This window comes from Phaethon lepturus, unplaced genomic scaffold (assembly GCF_000687285.1).
Source record: "Phaethon lepturus isolate BGI_N335 unplaced genomic scaffold, ASM68728v1 scaffold17386, whole genome shotgun sequence".
In the NCBI taxonomy this organism is placed as follows: domain Eukaryota; kingdom Metazoa; phylum Chordata; class Aves; order Phaethontiformes; family Phaethontidae; genus Phaethon; species Phaethon lepturus.
Window position 1 is genome coordinate 1 of NW_010548439.1, and position 22,366 is coordinate 22,366.

General features: G+C 39.4%; 1 protein-coding gene across 1 annotated transcript; it reads left to right on the forward strand.

The window, feature by feature from the left end:
• Window positions 1–971: 971 nt before the first annotated feature.
• Window positions 972–12,936, forward strand: LOC104623024 (leucine-rich PPR motif-containing protein, mitochondrial-like). The gene is made up of 7 exons (XM_010289970.1): window positions 972–1,177; window positions 3,363–3,502; window positions 3,665–3,780; window positions 6,699–6,773; window positions 7,522–7,606; window positions 11,137–11,279; window positions 12,592–12,936. The coding sequence occupies exons 1-7, from the start codon at window positions 978–980 to the stop codon at window positions 12,646–12,648; spliced, it is 816 nt and encodes a 271-aa protein (XP_010288272.1). The 5' UTR covers window positions 972–977; the 3' UTR covers window positions 12,649–12,936.
• Window positions 12,937–22,366: the final 9,430 nt, after the last annotated feature.

Genomic DNA, 22,366 nt, shown 5'->3' on the forward strand with positions numbered 1-22,366 from the left:
AAAAAGTGGGGCAGGGGGGGTGTGCAGAAAGAAAATTTGCTGTGAAGGAAGGTTAGGCATACAGGATGTGTTTTCTTCCTGTCTTGTAAAAGGTAATATTTGGTTTCTGCAGTACCTGCATATTGAATTGGAATGTTAATGATGTGGAGTTCAAGTGGGTGTGTATTGTGTTAGAAGTATTATCCCTTGGTATTATAATTATTATCTGTGATTAATCCTGCCTGTGCTCGTAAGGAGTAAGAGTTTTTTACCAGAGGGGCATGTCTGTGTGTGTTTGCTCATGTATAACATAAATTGACAAGAATTCTGGTTAGAGAAATGAAGGTGACTGCATCTGCGGTGGGTTTGGGGAATTTGTGGCAGACAGACAGGAGATGGATTTTGTGTGTTTTTAACATTGGTAGTTGCTGTAATTTTAGGAGTTCTTGAGGTAACTGTCCAGTTTTGAGTTTGTTTTTGTTCTCGTATGGAGGCTTGTGTCCTGTCCTTTCAATTAAAAATTAAATGTTGGTAAACAAAGTTTTGGTGCACACTTACAAAGAGAAATTTAATTTTAAACGATATTGGTTCTTAAGTATGCAACAGTTTGGGTTTTTTGTAATGAAAATTGATTATGATTTGGAGGAGAAGCAATCTGAAAACGTCATGACTTTTAAGATCATAAGGGAGGACATTTGACACAGCTGCTTTTTTCCTTGAGCTGGATACTAAAATTAATGAAATGTTGAAAGTATCTTAATACATTTTATTGAGCAAGTATTAAAGCATTTTAACGTGAATTACTGTTGAAAGTTTTTATTTGTGTGTGTGTTCAAGTTATAATTCACTAGAGCAGTTTTGGGGCTTAAGTTCAGTAAGAGAATTATTTCCTGTGCATGTTTTTAAAAGACTAGGGTTAATCATAACAGCAGCATGGCTGCCTTCTGGACTAAAATCTGATTTCTTTTTCCCTTATTTCTTTACTATTGTTAGATGCCATGGCTGTTTTAAAAGGAACGCTTGACAGTGGCTTGTTGCCTAGTAGACCAGCAGTTACTGCGCTCACTCAGGCTTTAGCAGAAAAAGGAGATAGCAAGAACCTGCAAGCACTTAAAAACATGCTGGAAGACATGACAAAATCAATTGGTATATCTGCCTCACTAATAGCTAATGCTATTGCATTGGCTCATGCTAAGAAGTAAGTATTTCTAGGACTGGTATATGTAATTCTTTTATGCAGACTGGTGGGAAATCACCTGCATTACCCGTTTCATTCTGTTTCCATTCTTACAGTGTCTTAGATGTTAGAACTTTGGCCAGGTTGAGCAATGTGCTGTTCAGTTCTGTTCTGGCATCATTTCCCAAAGACATTTGGGGTTGAAAATCATTTAATGAAGTACAGGGATAGCTATAAAGCATTTGGGAGAGCATAAAGTCTTCTCTGGTGGTGTAATTTAGCTTTGATACCTTTGTGTTAATGTACTACACCTGTAAAATGTTCTCCTTGGTGTTAGATCAAAAGCCCTATGAAATCTGTATTTAAAATTAAGGTACTTTGTCAATATAAATGTAAAAAATCTTGGAAGTTAGCACCCACAGATTATGCGTGTAATATTAGTTTGGAAATAAAAATTTGCTCCCTCTTCCAGTAGTTGAAATGACAAAATATTATTGTGTTTACCCTCCAAATGTGAAAGCAAGACATATATCTCTGGAGTGGTTTTGTTGGGATTTTTTTTTTTTTTGACAGAATTGTAGAAAATTGGCTGCTGTACTGTTTTAGGCCACAGTTTCAATCAAGATAATTATCCGTACACTTTGATTATCCTTTGGTTCAACTATTTAATTCAGCATCATGTTCTGCTTGGCATTACGTTGGTACTGTGCTAGTTTATCTGTTGTATAAAACTGCATGGGGGAAGCACTTCTGGGAGAACGGGCATACTATGAACTTCTCTAGATATGCTTTGCAGGAACCAGTCTTCAAGAATCATACATATTCTGTTATTTTATTTCAATCCAGTTTCATTGGGTAGAGCTTCTGTGTCTAACTTGGCAGGAAAGCTGTAGAACTGTGTAGTACGTAAGAGATACCTGATCGCTTCAGGCATGCAAGGCCAGAGAGAATAATCACTGAAGTGTTTGGAAGAGCAAGAGGACTTGAATTGAAGGAGAACCATGCAGGCCAGTTCCAGTAGTGAGCTCACTATATTTTCAGCCACTGAAAACCAATCTGTCTGTAAAGGACTGATCTTGTAAATACTTAGAATGGTCCTTGGCACACAGTTCTAGTGCATTGACTTTTGCCTAAATTAAACACTTGACACAGGAGAGATGCTTCAGGATTTGTCTCGTAAGCTGCACATTTTCTTGTATTTCCATGCCATAAAAGTGCTGCAAAGTCATGCCATGTTCTCAAGACGTAGATCGGTGACAAGAATAAATAAATAAATATGCTATGTGCAGGCACAGGTTATTCAAGCAGCATGAACTTTTCCCATACCAAAACTAGCTTGGATGTATGAAGAGACTTAGAAGCAGCATAAATAATATGCACCTTGTACATTCTTGAATATCTTGCAAGCTGTACCTTGAGAACTATGAAAAACAGATTCTTACAGATATTTTTAATACCTGTTTGTTTATTGGTAGATTCATGTTTCTGGTACAGCTTTTAAAGCAATTTTTTTACAGCTTTCACATGTGCTGCATTTCTGCTTCACCTAAAGACATTTGCTGTGCTCCAATTTCTTTTTCAATTAAATTAGTTTTTAGAGTGGAGTGATAAGAGATGTCGTCATTTATATTTTTAAAATGCTAGAAGTAGAGTTTATACTTCGGTGAATACTTCCTGCAGTATTTTATTAGCATTTGCTCTACTTAGGCCATAAGATTAAAAGTGTTTAGACAAAGGTACCGACCAAACGATGTTTACTATTGTCTTTTGCATCCAAAAGGGCAAGCATGGGAAAAATCAGGTAAATAATTAACTGAATAGCATTAAAAAAAAAAAAAACCCTTGAGTTGTGTGCATTAATTATTCAGATACCTTCCGTTAATATTTTTATTTTGCGTTTATAGATTTGCAGAACACATTTTCCTAAAGCAGCTAGCTGAACTGTGCTTAATGAGGAAAAAAGGGCGTCAAAATTACTTTGGGTTTGTATAGGTCAAAGTTCATTAAAAATGTTACTTAGGTATTAATTTGTTAATTCAGTCATAAATGGTTTCACTTTTACAATGTCTGAATGAAGTCATAGGTTCTCAACTATTCCTGGGAAATATAACCTTAAAGTAGAAAACAAAAACTTGAATATAACTGGTTCTTTAGGTTTAGAAATCCTGATTTTCAGAAACTAGGTGAGTTCAATCTCTTTTCTTAGCAATGACCTTGATGCTGCTGTGGAATACCTTGAGCCTCTGCTTATCTCTGGTGCACAGAATCCTGATCAAGCTGTCAGAAGTATTTCCTATTTGTTAAGAAGGGTGTCTGAGGAAGGATTAGAACCAGCTTTGGAAAAATGTAAGTTAATTGCAATGATATTTAAATATTCTGACTAGACAGAGGTGTTATGAAAGAGCTATTATATGTAAAACCTGCTCAGTCAGCATAAATCATGCCTGTGAAGTTTACAAAAGTGGCTTTTCAATCAAAGATTTTCCTTATGTACTCATCATTTTGCAGTTGGTGTGATGGCAGAAAGACTGGCCAGTCAGTTTGGAATTTACAGACCTGTCACAGATCTTTTCCTTCAATATGTCAGTGCAGACAGAGTGGATGATGCCAGATCACTGATACAGGTAATGACACAACAAGAGAGGTGCAGAAATGCTTAGAGCTCTTCAAAGGTTAACTAAGAAATTGTCAAAATGAGGTGTTGTATAGCATAGGCTAGTACTAGTATGCTTTTGAGTTACAGTGTGAGTAGCAGTAGCACAGTTTAGACCATGAACTAGTACTCTAGTACTGATAGTAGTAGTGGTGCCAGAGTCAGAAGGTTTTTTTGTCTTCTAATAACCTGAAGGAAATAAGGGAAGACTTTGTATATTGCTTGAAATTCCATCCAAAGCAACTATTTTTTGTAAGTTTTCTGCTGCACAGCAGTTGCTTCTCACAAACCATTTCCTTGCAACTTCTCACATGATTTAAGCGCTGCAAACATAACATCTTGCAACTGTAAAACTGTGCAGTTTGCAAACCAGAAGCAGGCAATGTTTGCTTTTCATGAACCTTGTTTCGCTTGGTTGCTACGTTGTATATACTGTCTTCAAGGTTTATTAAGAGTGAATTTGCTTTCTATTCACTTGAGTGTCACAGATGCATTAAAAGACAAATGCTGGTCTCTGGGCTGCAGTCTCAGCTGAGTTTGCTATCTTCAAGAAACAAGACAACTACATTCATGCCATTTGTACAGAGCTAAAGACAAAGCTGAGCCAGAGGTGGGATGAACTGTGGGTGATGGGAGCTGCTGCTGGCAGCGTACGCAAACATGCCCTGCTAGGGAGGCTCATCCCAGCAGTCTAGCAGTTATGCCAATTCTGCAGATTGTTCTGTGTGCATAGGCTCCTGCCTCGAATCTCCTGGTAGTGCATACTACTCAGTTACCAGTTCTGAAGTATTTTAAGCTGTTAAAGAAAAAGCTCTGCTTCATCCATCAGATGTCTTACGATACTCCAGGACCATTTTTTGAGAAGAATGCATACCAACAAATGTGTTCAATTACTTCTGTTACAGGGTGAGGTGTATTGTTTGTACAATTACTTGCTCTGGAATATTATTTTGTTTATTGCTTTGCCTAACTGGTCATCTGAGTATTAAAATAAAAGGAGACTACAATTTTGATAGGAAACCCTCTTGCTATATAGCATGAAACATCAAAATGCAAAAAACTCTCAAGTTATCCTGATTTTTTGATTGCTTTTTGATTGAAATGAATGAAATTGAATGAGTGAATGAAAAGCGGTTACAATTTCTTGCTTTTGTGAAGATAGGGGGTTTTGCATTTCTAAGTGAAATCTGCATGTTCTTAAAATTTTTCAAAACATGGAATAATTTCCATTCATATGTTCCTAAAAATTCTTATTACAACAGCATCCAGTTGTTGGAATGAAATTCTTGGCTCTATAGCATACTTGAAGTAATATTCTACATGTTACATGTTGAGGGAAAATTTTAAAATATTTCATGTTAAGTGGACATTGACAGATAAGCTTGAGTTGAAACTTCTGTGTATATGACAAAATTTGTTTCTTATACGGTGCAGGAAAAACTTTCGGTTGTGTTAAACATTCTTGACTGCTATTGTGGGTCAAGTATTCTACTAATAGGTAACTAAGGGATAGTAATAATCACTGTCCATTGTTTCGTTTCTTGAAAAGGAAACCACAATCTAAATTAATTATTTTGCTTCTATTAATCTGAAGTGTTAGTATACACACGGACAACCCTTGCTTTCAAAAATGCATCTAGGAGTTTATTTAAAAGTGTTATTGTTTCTTAAAAATGTCTTTTGTCTGGAAGGAGAATGCTTTTACTGATGGAAGTCAAAAGTGGTTTGATATTTCAGCAAGAAAGGGGGCTGTGGAAAACATTGTCCAACTAGACTGTCTCTTTGCTGTCAAAGCGTTCTTATTGCTTATACTGACAGTAGGTGAGAATGGCTAGAATTAGTAAATACTGTGTTGCAAGTTTCTCCTATTAATATCTCACCTCTGTTTATCACCATAAAGCAATTTTTTGTCAAAACACTACAGTTACATTTTTGTCTGAGATCGCTGATGGAATGAGGCTTCAAATCTTTTCACCTGGACCCTAAAGAGATTGTCAAACCATATTACGCATACAGTACATTCATAATGGCATAAACCAAAATTTCTTGTTTGCATATGTCTCAAATACTAATTTGAATGTAGTAAATTCATGGTATGTGTATTTTTATATGCACAATATTCTCTTCTTCCTGTGTATTTTGGTACTGATAAAATATCTTACAGCTGATAAAAAGCACTGTGCATTGTAAAAATTTTAAGACTGACACCTTTGAGGAACATACACCAAAATATTCTCTTGTATATTTTATTTTGCCCTTGTTTCTAAAGTAAAACAGATTTTTGATTTATCTGGTCTGTCTCAAACTTTTCTAAGTTCAACTCCTCTCTCTCTCAAACACTGTCTATTGCAGTGAAAGCCTTTTATAAAATAGAGAGATTGAAATCAGTCCTTTGTATGCATAAGTGTAGGTAATTATACTTTAAAGAGAACTTGCTTTGTACATTTTAATTTTTATAAAGAAACGAGCAGTTATCTCCCTGACACCTTATTAAATGTATAATTAACCTTATGATCCCTAGCTCACTTGTGAATGCTTGGCAGTATAATTGGAGAGGAATAGTGTTTCTCTTTTTCATTCTTTCGCAGTCCTCGTTTTTGTGGTATGTTGAAATACTAGTTTTAATTCTTTCCCCTTTTGTTTTAAACAAACTTCATACTTACGATTTTAAAAATAATGTTTACCAAAAAGGTGCATGAAATGAACTTGTCTCCTATGTTCAGCAGTGTTTTGGGTTTTTTTTAAACTAATGGTCAATTATTTACTTGTAAACAGGTAATATATTAGTATATTGTTTTAAACATCTGTAATTAGAAATTTTCAACTTAATCATTTTATATATCACTAACCTACTCATGACTGCTACATTAATTATTTCTTTTTCTTTAGAGGTGTGGTGCATTAGTTGAGGAGAAGAGAGCTTTAGTGAGTTTTATGGCTAGATCAGCATCTAAACCTGGACAGGTATAATATTTTTTAATGTATATCATTGTATATGTAGCAAAATACTATTTCATTAACCTTTGTTGAAGTGTTTTGGATCTTGAAATTCACAGCTGACAACTTTATCAGGTTTCTTGGGGAGGGAGGAGGTTAATTTGCAGAGCTGATTATGTTTAAAGGAATGGCTTACTTGATGGAGAATGATGGAGAGGAGGGTGTAGTTAATATATTTTCTATTCTTTCAGTAATTTCCTGTGTTTTTGATGTTACAGTTATATCCCACAAACATTGTGCTTTAAATGTTTTACTGCACTATCCAGTTCAGTATCACAACATGAAAGCACTTATTTTGTTGGCTACATTGTATCAATACAAATGCGAGTTAAAACCTCAGCCTCTCTCCAATGATAAAATGCCTCTATGTTTACATTAAAAGACACATTCCATATTGCTTGTTATGGTGGTTTGGGCATGGATCTAGTTTGAGTATCTTGTTTAGATTCCTGGCTGTGTGCTCATTCCCTATAATTGAAATATCCTCATTTATGTGCCACAAACAAAACAAAAAAACAAAATAACAAAAAACCACCACACACACAACTCCCCCCACCCCCAAACACCGTGACCAATAATAAAAAAAACACCCACCTCAGCCCCCCAAAACAACAACAAAAAAGATCTGAAATAATTATTCTAACTTTGGATGTTTTATTTTGTTCTTTAAGATTTGTAGTTAATGCTCTTTTTGTCTGTGCGTTAAATTTCACAGGCAAAGAAGATCGAGACTCTTCTAGAACTGGTTCCTGAGCATCAAGATACGGAAATTGCATACCATTACCTCATGAGATGTTATGGTAATTTACTCTCCTTGGAATGGTTTTTTTAGTAAGAACTCTGACCTTCAGAAAGGTCATGTAAACCCTTAGAAAGGGGAGTAGGATCTAGACTGTATAACTTGCTCTACAGTTGAAGCCACAAAGAGGTGGGGGGTTTCTGTGCGGGTTTTTTTGTAAGTCTGTTGGATCTGTGTACTATCCTAGCTGTTAGATTGGAAAAGCAACCAAATGACCCAAGCCTTGAATCCTTTACAAAAGGAGCTGTATCAGATTAAAGGATACTGTTACAATAGAGGCTAAGTAGGGGCTTCATGGAATAAAAAAGAATCCGTCCTTAACCCATGGAGAGAAATATTGTAGAAATGAATGGCTTTTAAAATGAATCTAGCTTTTTTTTCCTGAAACATGTAGTAAGTATCTTGGTTCCTTTGATGTGTCTATTTCAAAGTCATAAGTGATAGTTCTGTCAGTAATGTGCAAGGACCTTATTGTTATTAATTCTTTATACCTGTTTTAATTTAGCCAAAGTTAATATTCCAGACACCTTCATTTGGATTTACCTAAATAGTTGAAGTGCTAATCAGTTCTCTTCATAGTTGAAGTCAGAGAGGAACAGCTCTAACAAATCAAGTTGCTTATTTAAATATGTCGATTTGCAACATTCACTCTTGAAAAACCAGGACATATAGCCCCTATGGCAACCCTGAGCTGGAAGCTTCTGTGCCTGTGCTGTAGTGTCCTTTGTCTTGTGTACTCTGGTACGGTCCTCCAGTTAAATACTCTTCATATGTGTATTACAAGCAAAAAGATAGAATGACAGAAGCCCTTGTGCTCCAGTCTATCACAGAGGAGATAAATAAGAATAATTAAGTGAAACACTTCAAACCCAAATCCAAGGTATGGTGTTGAAGGAACACAAACTTTGCTGTATTTGAATCAACTTGTAGAAGTTCTCATGATTTAGTATCTAACTTAATAAATTCACTTGTTCACTTGTTCAAAACAGCAATTGCTACCAAAATCCTTTAGCCCCATAGTTTCATTCACATACTTTCTAACATGTTTTTATAAAACAAAAAAACACCCTTTTGTCACCAGCACTGTACTTGCTGCTTTCCACTATCACTAGGCCTTGGTAAAAATTCCGTGAGTTAACTTTCTCAGTATCCTTTCCAACTACATCATAGTACAACAACTTCATAAAGAGATTGCAGAGAATCAATGTCTTGCTCTATTATACCTAAAACAGTGGATAGAGTGTATTCAACACGTGAAGCCACTCTGTATGTGAACAAATGGTTGCTGTAGTTTCATCAGGCAGAGACGCTGGCTTGTAGAAAGTTCTAGAGGAGATGTTCAGTACCAGCATGAAGAGATTTAAAAGCTGTTTGCAGGTTATTCTGTACAAGCATCTCACCTGTATGAGACATCGATTCCACTCCTGTATGAGGTAGAAGAGTACCCATCAGTTACTTGACCCACTTTACCGGATCAGCTGGATGAGACATACTAGGATATTTTTGCATTTCCTACTCTTAGGACATTCAGGGGTGTTTACTATATTCTGTCCCCACCATGTATAATATGTACAGACTTGTACACATGGACAGCAATTTAGCTACATCTTCCCCTCATCCCATCTCTTCCATTTTTCATACTTTCTGCAGTGCTGAGTATGGTAGTTTCATTTGGCTGTTAAAATTATCATTAGCAAAACTGAAATTTAGAAGGCTGTGCTTAGGTTGTGTTCTAGCCAAGAGGGTTAGAAATAAGGTCTTTTATTTAAAAGATTTTATTATTCTTATTTTACGGTTAGTAAGCTTTAAAGCAAGAATTCTCATTTTGGGCTGAGTCCAAACTTGTAGCATCATTTTCTGGAGAACAAACTTTTCTCCTGTCAAGCCCATTGTTATTTTTAATTGGTTAGAAAGGGGAATGAAAGATAAGAGTACTGTTACTACAGTTGGTTACTGTTGCTAGTTGTCAAAATAAATGGACAAATAAAATGTTAATTGTTTATGTGTTTAGAAACTATATAGTAGGATATAGATCGCAGCTGAAAGAAGTCTGATCATATATCAGACATCCATGACTGAAATAAAGGGACATTTACTCCTTTCCTTGTCCTGCGATATGATCCACTGACGAGACTAGATTTCCTTCATCTGGTGAGATGCATAATGCTTTGCTGTATACCTTCTAGAACAAGGAAACGTAAAATCACATTTGCGTGGTCCATTAAACACAATCTAAGTATTAGCTTGGGGTTTTTTTGTTTCCCATACGGTAAATACTTCTATTTTAAAGAAGTACAAAGTTAACAATTTCTATTAGGCTTTCATTAAACCATCACTTCATGCAGTTTCTGCAGTAGCCTCCCACGTTCAAAAAGGAGCTCAGCCACTCGCCAGATGTGAGTGGGAAGCTTTTTCTCACGAGAAGGGGACACAAGCTATCTGTTCCTGCATAATTAAAGCTTCTTTTTCTTTAAGAACCATTGATTTGTAGCCCCTATGGTTGTGAAGATGGTGTTTCTAAATGTGAACGAGTAAGAACGTGAGACAGCTCTCATACTGCAGGTGTTTGCGTTTTCCGAAGCAACAAAATTAATTTAGCTGGATATGATGGCTTGCTTGTTGCTCACAAGGTGCTAGAAACTATTGTACTGCTTCTAGGACCCTGAGGACAACAGTGAAATTGTCAGGGGTCACTTTAATTTCATCCTGATGCTTCTCAAGCAAATGTCTGAGCAGTAGAAAAGTCTGTGGTTAAGTATGAGTCAATGTAGAAGGAGGAGTTTCTCCCTTCTCACTTCAAAGGAAGGAGAAATAGCCTCCACTCTTCGACAGCTAGATGTGAATAGTGCTTTAAATATATGAAGAATGGATTTATTAGAACCTGTTGCAGGGGATGATGCCTTTTATGGAATATCCAGCAAAATGCTATTTGTTACCTAAGCAGTCAAGGTTTGTAATAGGTAGTGGTGGGTCAGCAAGAATTTTCTCCTGCTCAATAGCATGAACTGGTTTTTCCTGTGTGTTCTAAAATGAGCACCTGACCTTTGTTTTCTTTGTTCCTTTAGGTTATATTTTTGATGTAGCCAGCAGCTGTAACCATTAACAACACTCTGCCCGTAATTAAGGGAATTAAATTCTGTTCTAGAGTTCTCACATGCTAAATAGGAGTGGCTTTTGTTCTAGCTTTTGTTTTTATTTTTTATCATTTGCTTCAGAAAGAGGCATATGGCTGTGAATCTAGAGTGGTGTGTTCTCACTGTGAGGCTCCTACTCCTTTGTGGTTCCAGCACATTCTTGAAGGAATTGATCATCCAGCCTCAAGTAAAAAAGAAAGCTAGAATGACTGTATGTTCTGTTCTCTTATGTGAATTGTTGGTAAGACATGAAGAATACCCAGAATATTTGGAATATTGTATAAAATATTTAAAATATGTTTTGGCAAGTAGTAGAAATACATGACATCATGGAAACAGGTGAAAAGAGGAACGCTTAACCACTGTGTGGTTTTTTGGTTTTTATTTTTTCCTTCAGAATTGGATGGGGATGTTGCTTCTGTAAAGGCTGTGTATGAGAAAACAAAAGAGAAGAATATACAGCTGCATGAGCTCTCTCTGAAATCTTTGGCAACTTTTCTGAAGAAAGTAGGAGAGCCTGTCCCTTTCACTGAACCCCCTGTGAGTATTTCCTAATTAAGAAATAGATCTGCAGAATTGTGTATGTTCAATGTTAATAAAACAAATGGCATGAATAATTACATAGGGATTAGATCTCTGCAGAGACTCCTCAAAGGAGGTAACGTATGAAGTACCGAGTGCTGTAGGAGCTGTAGTAATCTTGCACTGGATTTGACTTGAGGAAATAAAACCTCTTGGGGCTTACAATATTTAAACTACCTGATCCTTATCAGGCACTTATCTACAGGTGTACCTTGATCAAATGTCCTTGGGGCATTAATCTAAGAAAATGAACTTTAAAAGTTTTGTAGAATGTGTATTTCATTTAACAGCTAAAGGGTTTTAGTTTTCATTAATTACCTGTTTTGTAACTAGTACAAGTTGCTGCTTTAGCAGCATGGGATTTTAGAACTGTAGGAATTATATTTCTGTTGCAGCTTTGCTTCTAGCTGCCTTGCCAACAGATCTATGCAGCTGTGCAAATATACCTTATTTGAGGGTGACAAGTGGCGTGATAAAACTGTCAAGACTGTAAATACTTCTTTCACATCATTCCTTTGACTTAATAGTCTACTAGTACTAATTTAGCGAAGCAGACTTTAAAGACTTACTAAATTTTCTCTCTCTAAGCAAACTCCTTATTGTCATTTTCTAGTTACTTTTTATATTGTAAAGTAAGTGTTTTTCTGTAGTTCTGTAAAGACCTGATTAAATGCTGTTTCTCCATATTGCATCATGATAAATGTAGTTTCCTTTTCTCACTTTGCAAAGAATTGGAGAAAATTTTGGCATAGAATTTTTGGTTTAGCCTTTTAACAGCTGTGAAGTTTTTTCTACAATAATTTATAATCTGAATTTTTATTTGGACTGTGTAAATTTAAAACCTAGAATGTCTGTTTCTTACACGTAGCTAGTGAAAATAAGAGTGTTTTTTCCAAGTCACTGAAATGATTCATTTTCTGTTTTCCCTGTTCAATTTTTCTCTCAGACAGCTTGGTCTTTAAAAGCATCTCAATTTTTTTGACACAATTGCAGATTGCAGTTAAGAAGTATTTTCACTTTTAAAATGAAATTGATTATATTATTGCATTTTGTAATAGAAGCTTCATTATGCATTTTTGGCAAGGTTTTCCTTTTCCTTTTATTCTCTCTCTCTGGTATTTCTCTTAATTATACAGACTTCAATACAGATCTAGTTTTGTATGACAGAGAATAATAGATTTTGCTTTTGTCAGGACGTAAGACTTTGTTCACAATTAGTAACTTCCGAGTTGAAACAATGTTGAACTTGTTTATTCCACTCTATTTATAGGAGACATTCAAGTTCTATGTGGAAGAATGGAGGAAAAGAAGATTGGAAGCGTCATGAACAGACAGTCTTTTATGCTTTAGTTGTTTATGAAATTGTTTAAATGTTACACTCAATAAAAATTTAAAAAAGCATGCTGTTGTGTGTAATTTTTAATATAAATCTATGCTTAAACAGCACTTTCCATAGCTGTAATTGATAGAAACATTCATTAATAGAAACGCTGTTAAAATTGCTAATGAAATATCAAGATGCAGCTTTCTAGGCTATTTCTGTTTTGATGTATGATCTGCTATAACCTGAACTGTATTTTGGCTCCTGCTGATTCACAAAATATATGTATATCAAGAAAGTTGCTAGAGGGGTATGTAACCATAACTTAAGCAAACGCTCTTATCCTTTGTTGTTCTTTGCCTGATCGATGTACTTTGGGGTGCAAGTTGAAGGGTAAAGAGCATCATCTTCAGGATTCATCTGTATCTACACAGAAAATAAACACATCTTTTTTAGATTTCTCCTAAATGTACTTCTCTTTTGTGTTAAGCATCTCGTCAGAGTGTTCAATATTATAGGTACAGACAAAATTTACACTAGCTTGCGTGTTGTAGTTTTATAGCGTCTTTAATTCATTCTCATAAGGGTTAGTCCAGTTAATTTTATGGATGCAAGAAATGCGTATTCATGAAAATGTGCCTTCTAAACAAAGCAGTGCCCATTATTTGCAGGGGTAGCAGTTGCTGGGAGACTGGTATACATGTGTTATTTTTATAAACGTGGGAGTAAACCTACTCTGATATGAAGTTTTACAGTCCAGAGTTGTGGGATCATGAAAATAAGACACTTAAGAATTACAAAGATGAGAGAATACATAGAAAATGCATCCATTGGCTCTGTGCACCTTGGTATAACAAATGGCATACGGTGCCTATGCAGTACCTCAGGCAGGTTTTAATGAAATGAAAGCTCGTTTCTGTGCGTTTAATAACTTTGTTGATTGATCTTAACGTTTTCAGTTAGTTACCTTATATTTCTTAGGTTTTCCCACATAAGCAACACAGTGGTAATTAAAAATTCATGTGCCCACACAAGGTTTCGACACAAATTCGGAAGACTTGTACAGTAATCTGAATGTGTCAAAGTTGGGAAGAAATTTGGACCTAATTTTTTCCAGTAAAATTTCCAATTCATTAGCTAGTATATTTATAAATACACAGAGAATTCCTGCTGTAATAAAAAAAAAAGAGGTATAACTAATTGGGGGCTGAGGCAAGAGGTAAATTCTGTTTTCCAGACAAACTGTATGAATCCTAGCTGTCTGCTCCATTGCTTGTGTGGTTTTACGATGTCCTTCGTTGCTCCACGAGCATAGGCTTGACACCACACTGCACCTCCTCGGCTCGTAGCAGCCTGGCACCCTTTGCTCCCTGGGTTGTCAGGTTCAGGCTTGACCGTTTGAAATTTTATTCATAGCCTAATGGTTGGGTGCCCCATCGGAACGCAAGCCTAGGCAGTCCTCGGTGTGTGTCGTTTCACAAAGGGAGGTGCTGCTTTTTTCCAAAAGCGACAGCTACATTAGATGTGTTTCAGTGTAATAGCGGCATCACTGAAGACTGTGTGAACCCTTTCTCTAGTGCCACAGCTCTTGTTTTTAGAGGCCATCTCCTGGATCTCGGTTTCACAGCGGTAGCTGTGTTCCAGTAAGCGGAGCCGCATCCGAGCATAACTGGAGGCAATGGACCTGTACGCTTTCTGAGCTGAGCTGGCACGTGGGATAGGGAAGAGAATGAGTATTACTTGAAGGAAACACCAGGTCAGCACGGAGGAGCTTAAGGGCAGAACTGTAGATCTAAACTGCTGTTTTGACAAGGACCCTGTGGTCATGGACTGGGTGCAGCTGACGGTCCGGTGCTGCATCCGTCCTCAGTCCGTGCTGTGATGCAGGCAGGTTGTGTCTGATGGCTGCCGCCTCCCAAGGCAGAAAAGAAACACGACCGCGTGCGTGGCTGCCTGTTGCTAGTGCCCATGCGTGAGGGCTGACCGGGCAGGATGAGTACTAGTTAGCACCTACACAGTTGGTTTTTTTCTAACTTGCTTGACTTGAACAGAATGATGCCCTACAGCTTAATAGTTGCAGTTGTGGAAATGGGAAGTCAATTTGATAGTCTGTAACTGAGGAATATGAATAAAATTGGTTTTGGCTCTGGAATTGCATTTCGAGTGACCTCATGGAAAGGTATGGGCTGAACCAGCTGGCTGCTGAGCCGAGGAGAGGTCAGTGGGGCACTGCAGGAGCGTGAGACCAAACAGTACCAGGGTTTCCCGAGAGCCACGGGTGAAGGTGCACGCTGATCATTGGGATCACACTGCAATGGCCCTGGCCCTTGGTGCCTTGCGGCAGAGAGAGGAAGGCAGAGATTATTAAATCTCTGGGTATTATGGGCAAAAAAAATTATGGGCAAAAATTAAGGGCTAAGGCTGCCTTTGTATGATAATATTTCCCATTTTCTGTTCCAGTAAATGTTTCGTGTACAATTAAGGAATGATTACGTAAAGGAGTGCAGTCTCTCCTGTCTTTAAAATGTGGGACAGTGAGGGTTTTGTGCCACTCTGGGACACAGTCATCTCAGTCTGAAACAAGGTTATACTGGGAAGGTTTTGCAGAATCAGCACTTGTGTTGACGCTTCTAGAATACGCTTGAAATGATAATATTTTTTGTGCGTTGGTGTGCTGAGACTCAGCCATTTCAAGCATGAGGAAGAATGCAGTTTAGAAGGTTAGCGTTTCTTCACCAAATAAGTAGGTAGGTTCATTATTTGTTTCCTCATATTCAAAGAAAGAAACTGGTAAGGTGGCAAAATGCAGAATGGCAGTCTTGCAGAGTTGTGGTGATTCATTAGCCCGGACACCAAACGTACTCTGTCACACTGACCGTAGCACTTACCCCTTTAAAGCAGAAAAGAATTATTCGCCACCGGCTAGTGGATGACTGGGATTGTGCAAGGTCCAGCCCAGGTGCGGTGCCTGTGAGATGGGAGTGTGCTTTTCCCGAGGGCTCTGTGGGAAGCTGAGAGTGTGCTGACATGAAATGACCCGACACGTTGCCGTAAAAAGCAAATTGTGTGAGCGTGCGTGTGTTTGCATAATAGTGCTTCTTGATTGGGGTTGAGAGGACTGGAAAAAGCTTGCTGCTTGAATTGAGATGATTTAATCTCACCCTGCGCCACATTACAGACTCGCCTCTTTTCCCCTTGTCCCCTTGAGGTAGGGGCAGGAGGAGGGTGCTGCTTGGTTTTTGAGCTCAACATGGGAAAAGTTTCATTGTTAACCACCAATGCAGTCATTTTGCAGCACGGCGGTTACACCCTGTAGTTCTATCCTTATCTACTAAAAGAGTTCGTTCAACTCATTGTCTCCCGAGACCCTTTTCTGTAGCAAGAAAGTAGCTTGGTAGGTCAGGAGCTGCCTGTTTGGACTTTCTTAATACATACCCGCTGTTGAAAATGGAGTAGCTTGGATCTTGTCTTTGGCAGTGGCAGCTCAGGAGAGTTTTAATAGATTGAATGCCTGAGTCAGCAGGATTCCAGCTGCAGTTTACGGTAACAGGGGAGGATCGTAACGGTGAAGGTAGGATCACGAGTGCACGTGTTGACAGGGAAATAATCTGGAAGTGTGTTCGCTACCGTGTTTATTGCTTTCTCAAAGGTGTGATGCTTCTGGGCTCTCCAGGAACATGGCAGAGGAGGAAGAGACGGGAGTGGTGGATGTGACCAGGAGTTGTGCTGTTCAATGTGAGAAATCTCTCAGCATCTAGAAGGAATGTCCAGTTTCCTGCACCAGTTTGTTGTTGTTGTGAAGGTGACAAAAGCGAGTGTGTGAGAAAAAGCTGGGACTGTCATTGAATTTAGCCTTTTTTAGCAAAGATTTCTCTGTGTTTCTTAAAATTGTTCTCATAATTTCTGTGTAAAGTCAACTGCAAAAAGATAATTTCCTTTCCAGAATGGCTGCGGCTTCTGATGGTTTGCCAGTACTTCTGTGAACCGGGAATCGGGGGAAACACAATATCCTTTTAAGTTAGTGGCTCCACCTGAGACTGTAGTGTAATCCAAGGGCATCTTTCTGCGTGTGAGCGTGCAGATCCTGAGCTACAGGAGCAAAGTTCTGGGTTTCCCATTAGGTATGGAAATAAGAGCAGATGTGGAAGTTTGAGGTTTGAGTTTTCTCTATTGTCTCCTGTAATTAAGAAAGTGAGATAATAGAAACTGTCTTAGGCAGTGCCTGCTACAGGCGGGGGCTCCACATTGATCTACTTTTAGATAAAACCATTAATGCAAGGTTTGTCTCTGATACTCTTAAATCTCTATGTTACAATTGGCTAATGCTTCACAGTTTCTCATGTTTATTACCCTTGTAACACCGTGATAAAGCAGCGGTATCTATAGAACTGCTGTTGCCTCCACCAATAGCTCCAGACCGCTTCGTAGAGCTGCGTTTCTCGTAGTGACTTCACTCGGCTGTAAGCGCCCATGAACTCGAGGTTCAGCAAGCAATGAAGCTCGGTGTTTCCCAGTGGAAGTGATGAGTCTTGAAAACTAGCAGCAAATTTAGTTCTTGGTTTTGCCAGTAGATTGCACCTGCTGTTCTTCACATAGTCCGTGAGACCAGGGCAAGTCTGAAAAGTGGAGTTACAGGAAGAGCTTTATGGGAAGAGTTGTAGACAGTGATGGTGAATCTTCAGGGGAGGGGAAGACGGTGGACTTTCAGACAGAAAACAGTTTGGGGTGGAGGTGTTTGGGCAGGGAAGTGTGGACAGGAAGAGATTGGCCTGGCCAGTCTCCTTTGAGGGTGTCGAAAAAGGCTCTGAAAGGCTGTTTTGCTGGGTGCTGGGTTTTTATTTATGGGAGAGGGGCTATGAAGAGTGGTTGTCAAAATACAGGATCGCTGCAAAGGAACTCTGAAGGGTTTGGAAGTACTGGGATAATACCTAGGTGGGAAGGATGAGGGTTGGTATTGTGGGTGGCAATAAGAAGACAAAGCTAGCAGCTTCAGCCTGATGCCTTGTGCCTGGTTGGACTGGGACTGAAGGACCATGAGGGGAAGGAGCAGCCCTCAGCTCGCTGGCAGTTGGGGTCAGTGACACACCACCGTGGATCTTTGCTTTTTCTCATGGCTCTCACTGTCTCCTCCTCAACCACTTCTCCTTGACGTTCACTGGCGAGGAAAGCAGTGGCAGCAGCATGGGCTGCTAAGGGTGAGTTACTTGCTAAGCCCAGCTCAAGGAAGGAGGAGGCTGTGAAGGACTGATCGGAGCTGCTGAGCCAAGCCTGGTCCTCTTACGCCTTTGCACCGCGGGGAGCCACAACGGTGCTAGTCCTGTAATTACAGCGGGGTAACTGAAGGAATGGGTGCGTCGTCATGTGCCAAAAATCCCAGAGGAAGTTTGGTCCAGCAGCAGCCTCCTAATCCTCACATTTGGCAAATCCGAAAGCAGCTGTAGGAACAAGCGTGTTATGTGGTTTAGAACCACCCTAAATTGTAATTTAGATGAGTCTGAATCCGGGACGGCGTTTAGCATTGGGGCTGTTAGGATTTCTTTGCATGTTCTGATGTGGAAATTGGAGCCAGAGGTGAGGCTCCAACCAAAGCAACTGTGTGAGGTTGCTGAGCTCATTACCTAGCCATACTCTGAAAAACTCTCTGCTTAAACCGAAAATTAAATCAGGCAGTTGCCCTTGTTGTTTGCAGCGTTCCCTGGGATTTCCCTCTGACGAGTGTAGCTAGTAGCTTGAACGGCTCAGGTGTGAAGGTCAGCTCAGCTGTAAATCTTGATCATCTCTAGTAGTTGTCCATCTTTAGCGCCCTCAGAACCCTTTCTGAAGAAAAATACACTCTAAAAATTGGACGCAGGATAGAAAGTGTATGCTCATTGGAAAATCCGTTAGGAGCCATATATCCATAGACTTTGCTTAAACAAGGTTTTTGCTTTCCTTCATGATTCTGTTGACTCAGCCTGTATTTCAAACATTAATGTTCAGAGTGAGAGAGCTGGTAATATCACGTATCGCACCTGGTTAACTGTTAACTGTTCAGCTTTCCAGGGAGGAGGGAAAATCCTGATCAAATGCAATAGCTGAAAATAAATACATATGTAATGTTAAATTAATTTTTTTAAAGAACCCTTCAGTTTTCCATCTTTTTTTATAGTTCTAACGACAACCATATTTTTCATCATCTATAGCACATAGAAAATACTGTGCTCCAATGGTTTTTATACTCAGGAATACAATTTCTACATTTGAGTGTCTTTCTCACTGACATCAATAACGTTATAAATTTGTCTAAATTCAGCAAGTAAAAACAAGGTTCAAAACTATGTTTTATACCACTAGCTGCGGGGGGCATAAAATTACGGTAATTGTGGCTTTACTATTGTCAGTCATGTTACAAGAGTTTTTTCCAGTGGAAATTTATCACGTGTCTGGCACCGAACATACTACAAAGCTGCAAGGCTTTTTTCTAATACAAAAGCACTGAGAAATTCCCTATGAAGTGTGTAAAGCGAAATATTCATTCACCTTTCTTTTGCCTTGCTTTTAGAAGGGACAACCTGAAGTAAGCGCGTCCCAAGCGTTTGACAGCGTTGAGCTCCGCTGTAGTAGGACACCGTGCTTTTCTAGGCGACAGTAATACTTGGATAAAATGCTTTTTTTACATGATTACTAGGAGTAACTGGTAGGAGTTGTGGGTGCGGGAGAAGGCCGAGAAGCAGGTTCAGCGTGCGATGCGAACGGCCAGAGCCACTGTGCGTGGAATTGCTGCAGGAGCGATGGCAGCGTGCAGCTTTTTGACTTCCTTGCTGGTCTGAAACGCCCCTGCGGCTCCGTGGAGGGTGGCAGCTCATGCCTGTATCGCTAGGAATTACAAGCCAAAAAGTTTATTAAGTGATTGTATTCAGGGGATGCTGAAAGGATGCTGAAGGGCAGAAAAACGTTGCTGGTGCTCTGCCTTTTCTCAGCAGAGCTCCGAGTCCCTTGGGATGATGGCTACCACAGGTTTGACCTCTGACTTTCCCACCTGGAAATCTGACGACCGCCTGGTGTAAGGTAACATCCTGCGGCTGGAGGCAGCTCATCAGGGCAGCACATGTCCTCTTTTCCGAAGTTTTCAGTTTGTGCGGCACATCTTCTTGTTGCCTGGTTTGGAACTAACTCCATTTTCTGGCTTTGTGCCTTCCTACGATCAGTTGAAGCGCTGCCGCAAGGTCATTAACTATGTTTAACTGAGTGTAGTAGAAGACTTGGGTGTTTGTTGGAAAGCAGTCATTGAGATAATACGCGGTTCTTTTAGGCCACTCTTGTAGGCATTGTGACTTGCATCGTGAGTAGGAAGACGTTTACTTGCATCAGGGAGGAGCTAATGGTGGAGGCTGGACTGGCATAGCGGTGGGGCTACTTTTTTATTTTTCTTCTGACTTTCTCAGTGAAACGTGAAGTCTTTCGTATTTTAAAGAAGTTTATTGTTGTTTTCTAAACTCTTCCCCCAACCCACAGTAAACGAACGTGAGCAAAGGTACTGTCTTGAAGAATGATGACGTGAACTAGTACGGTTGTATCGTCGCAAGGCTCTGTACATTTTGGTTTTGACTATTTGTGAATGTTGATAGATTTCCAATTGCCATGCAATTGCTTGAAAATTCTGTACTGAAGTAGTAGATGACTGTCTGGTGGGCTAATTTGCTTGTGTACAAAATCGAAATTATTTTTGAGGCAAGTGGCAATATTTGTTTACTCACCATATGGGTTCTGGCCAGCACTTTAACATTTATGCCTCTAAACCTACTTGTTAAACATGAAAAATTAAGGTGAGGCAGCAACAGTACTGGGATATACTAGGAATCTTAGCAAAATCTGATGAGATGCTTCAAAAGGAGCAAACGATCCAAATGTGGTGTTGACGGGAGATGCTGGTTCTGGAGCCATGATGTGAAGGTTGAGGGGGTCTGTTAAGTTGCAGTTTTGTAGCACTGGAAGCATTAAAAGTATCAAATCGTGACCATGAAAGCAAAATAATGCCAAAAAATTTGCAATTCAGAATAACCATAAGTTTGATTAAATGACAAAATAAACATCAACAAACAGTTTTATAACTATATAAATTGGCAACAGCACTTTTATAAATTGTGGATCTGGATTGCTTTTTAAATACTCCCTGAAAAATAATTGTGAGCTATCATAGGCATTACAATTGTGTGTGTGTATATACATATGTGCGTAATCTCTTCATGCAGATACCTCTACGTATACACATTAAAATGAACAGATGCGCATTATATATATATGTATCTCTCTCTGCGCTTTTTAAAGCTCGTCAGTTCTTTAAAGGGTTAAGGAGTTTTAAAACTACCTCAACCCACTGCTTAAACACTGTTGTCTTAATTAATAGCTGCTAACATATGAAGGGCTTGTCTTGGCTCTTGGAGTATAAAAAAAAAAAGCAGCAGCGTGTCACAGAGCTGCATGTACACTGTTTCTTGTCTACTGCCATTAAAATTAATGATGGTGGCTAAAACCTGAGAGGATTGTTATTTCTGGTACAAGTGGACATACCAACACCTGTAATTTCTTACCAGTAGAGTCTCCTTGAGTAGCATATTGTCTGTGGCTTTTTTGGGTTTTAAAGGAATTTCAGGGGGACGGGGGTACTAAAAAGGGGTGGCTATTGATGCTTGTTACTGACTTAGCATTTCTGAATGCACTTTGCAATGAACAAACAGAGGATGAAACTTTCAACAGCTACTTATTAATTTAGCTTATCCAGACTGAAAGCTACTCCTTTCCAAACGACCAGTTAAAAGTATTTTGGAGGACTGCCGCTACCCACTTGCCAGTGTGCAAAGCAGTGTCTCTGTAATCCATTTCCCAATGCTAAAAAAGTTCGTCCCTTTTGCCAAGTGGAGAGACTGGCGTAAACTTGGAGTGGAGGTTGGGGAAGAACTTCCCACCTCTCCCTGTGCTAAATACTTGAAGTAAAGAAGACAAATTTTTCTTATCTGTTTCATTACAGGCAAGACAACACCTCACAGAGGTGGTGTAACAAGACGCGGTTCTGTTGTCCACACACTGCTTTATTTTTATAGTATCCATGTCACCAACGCAGATTTTTATTTCTTTTTAAATTCTGTATTTGGTGAATTTTCCTTACAAATTATCGTTGTTGCTTGTATCTGAGGTTCCTGTTCCCAAATTCGATGTGTGTGCCGACTGAAGGGCCCTAGCCTGTTGCTGCTAGGTCGTGCGCCGGCTCCGCAGCCAACTAAACCTGGCGCCAGTTCACAGCCGGTTTTGCGCTGTCTTGTGGCCCGCGGCAGCAGGGACCGTGACTTCCAGTTGAGGACATCTTTCCCGAACCTGCCCAGGGAGGCTACAGGAGAGCAAAGACACTAGTGGGTGAATCCTCGGGACAGCAGCGTTGTCGGACCGGTGGGCAGCGCTCGGGTCCATAGCGAACGGCACGTTGTCGTGTGTGGAACTAAACGCTGAGTTAGGTTCAACAGCTTATTCTTTGTGTTGCGGCTGTTGGGGGCTGCTGTAACTTGGGTTATCCTGGTACCCGGAGTGCAGGCAGGAGGGCACACCGAGCTGCTGCTGACACGGGGCAGTCTCGGGAAAAGGAAGGGCTACTCTGAAACTTGGAAAGCAAAGCTGTGCTGCAATTCAATTATGGCATTGAGCCTTGGTTGGAACTCCCGGGAGGATTTCTGTTCCCTCACTAACCACTCAT

Coding starts and splice junctions, on each gene's coding strand:
- LOC104623024 (XM_010289970.1), top strand. CDS start 978: ATGGCTGTTTTAAAAGGAACGCTTGACAGTGGCTTGTTGCCTAGTAGA. Junction 1,178..3,362: donor GCATTGGCTCATGCTAAGAA/GTAAGTATTTCT, acceptor CTCTTTTCTTAG/CAATGACCTTGATGCTGCTG. Junction 11,280..12,591: donor TCCCTTTCACTGAACCCCCT/GTGAGTATTTCC, acceptor CTCTATTTATAG/GAGACATTCAAGTTCTATGT.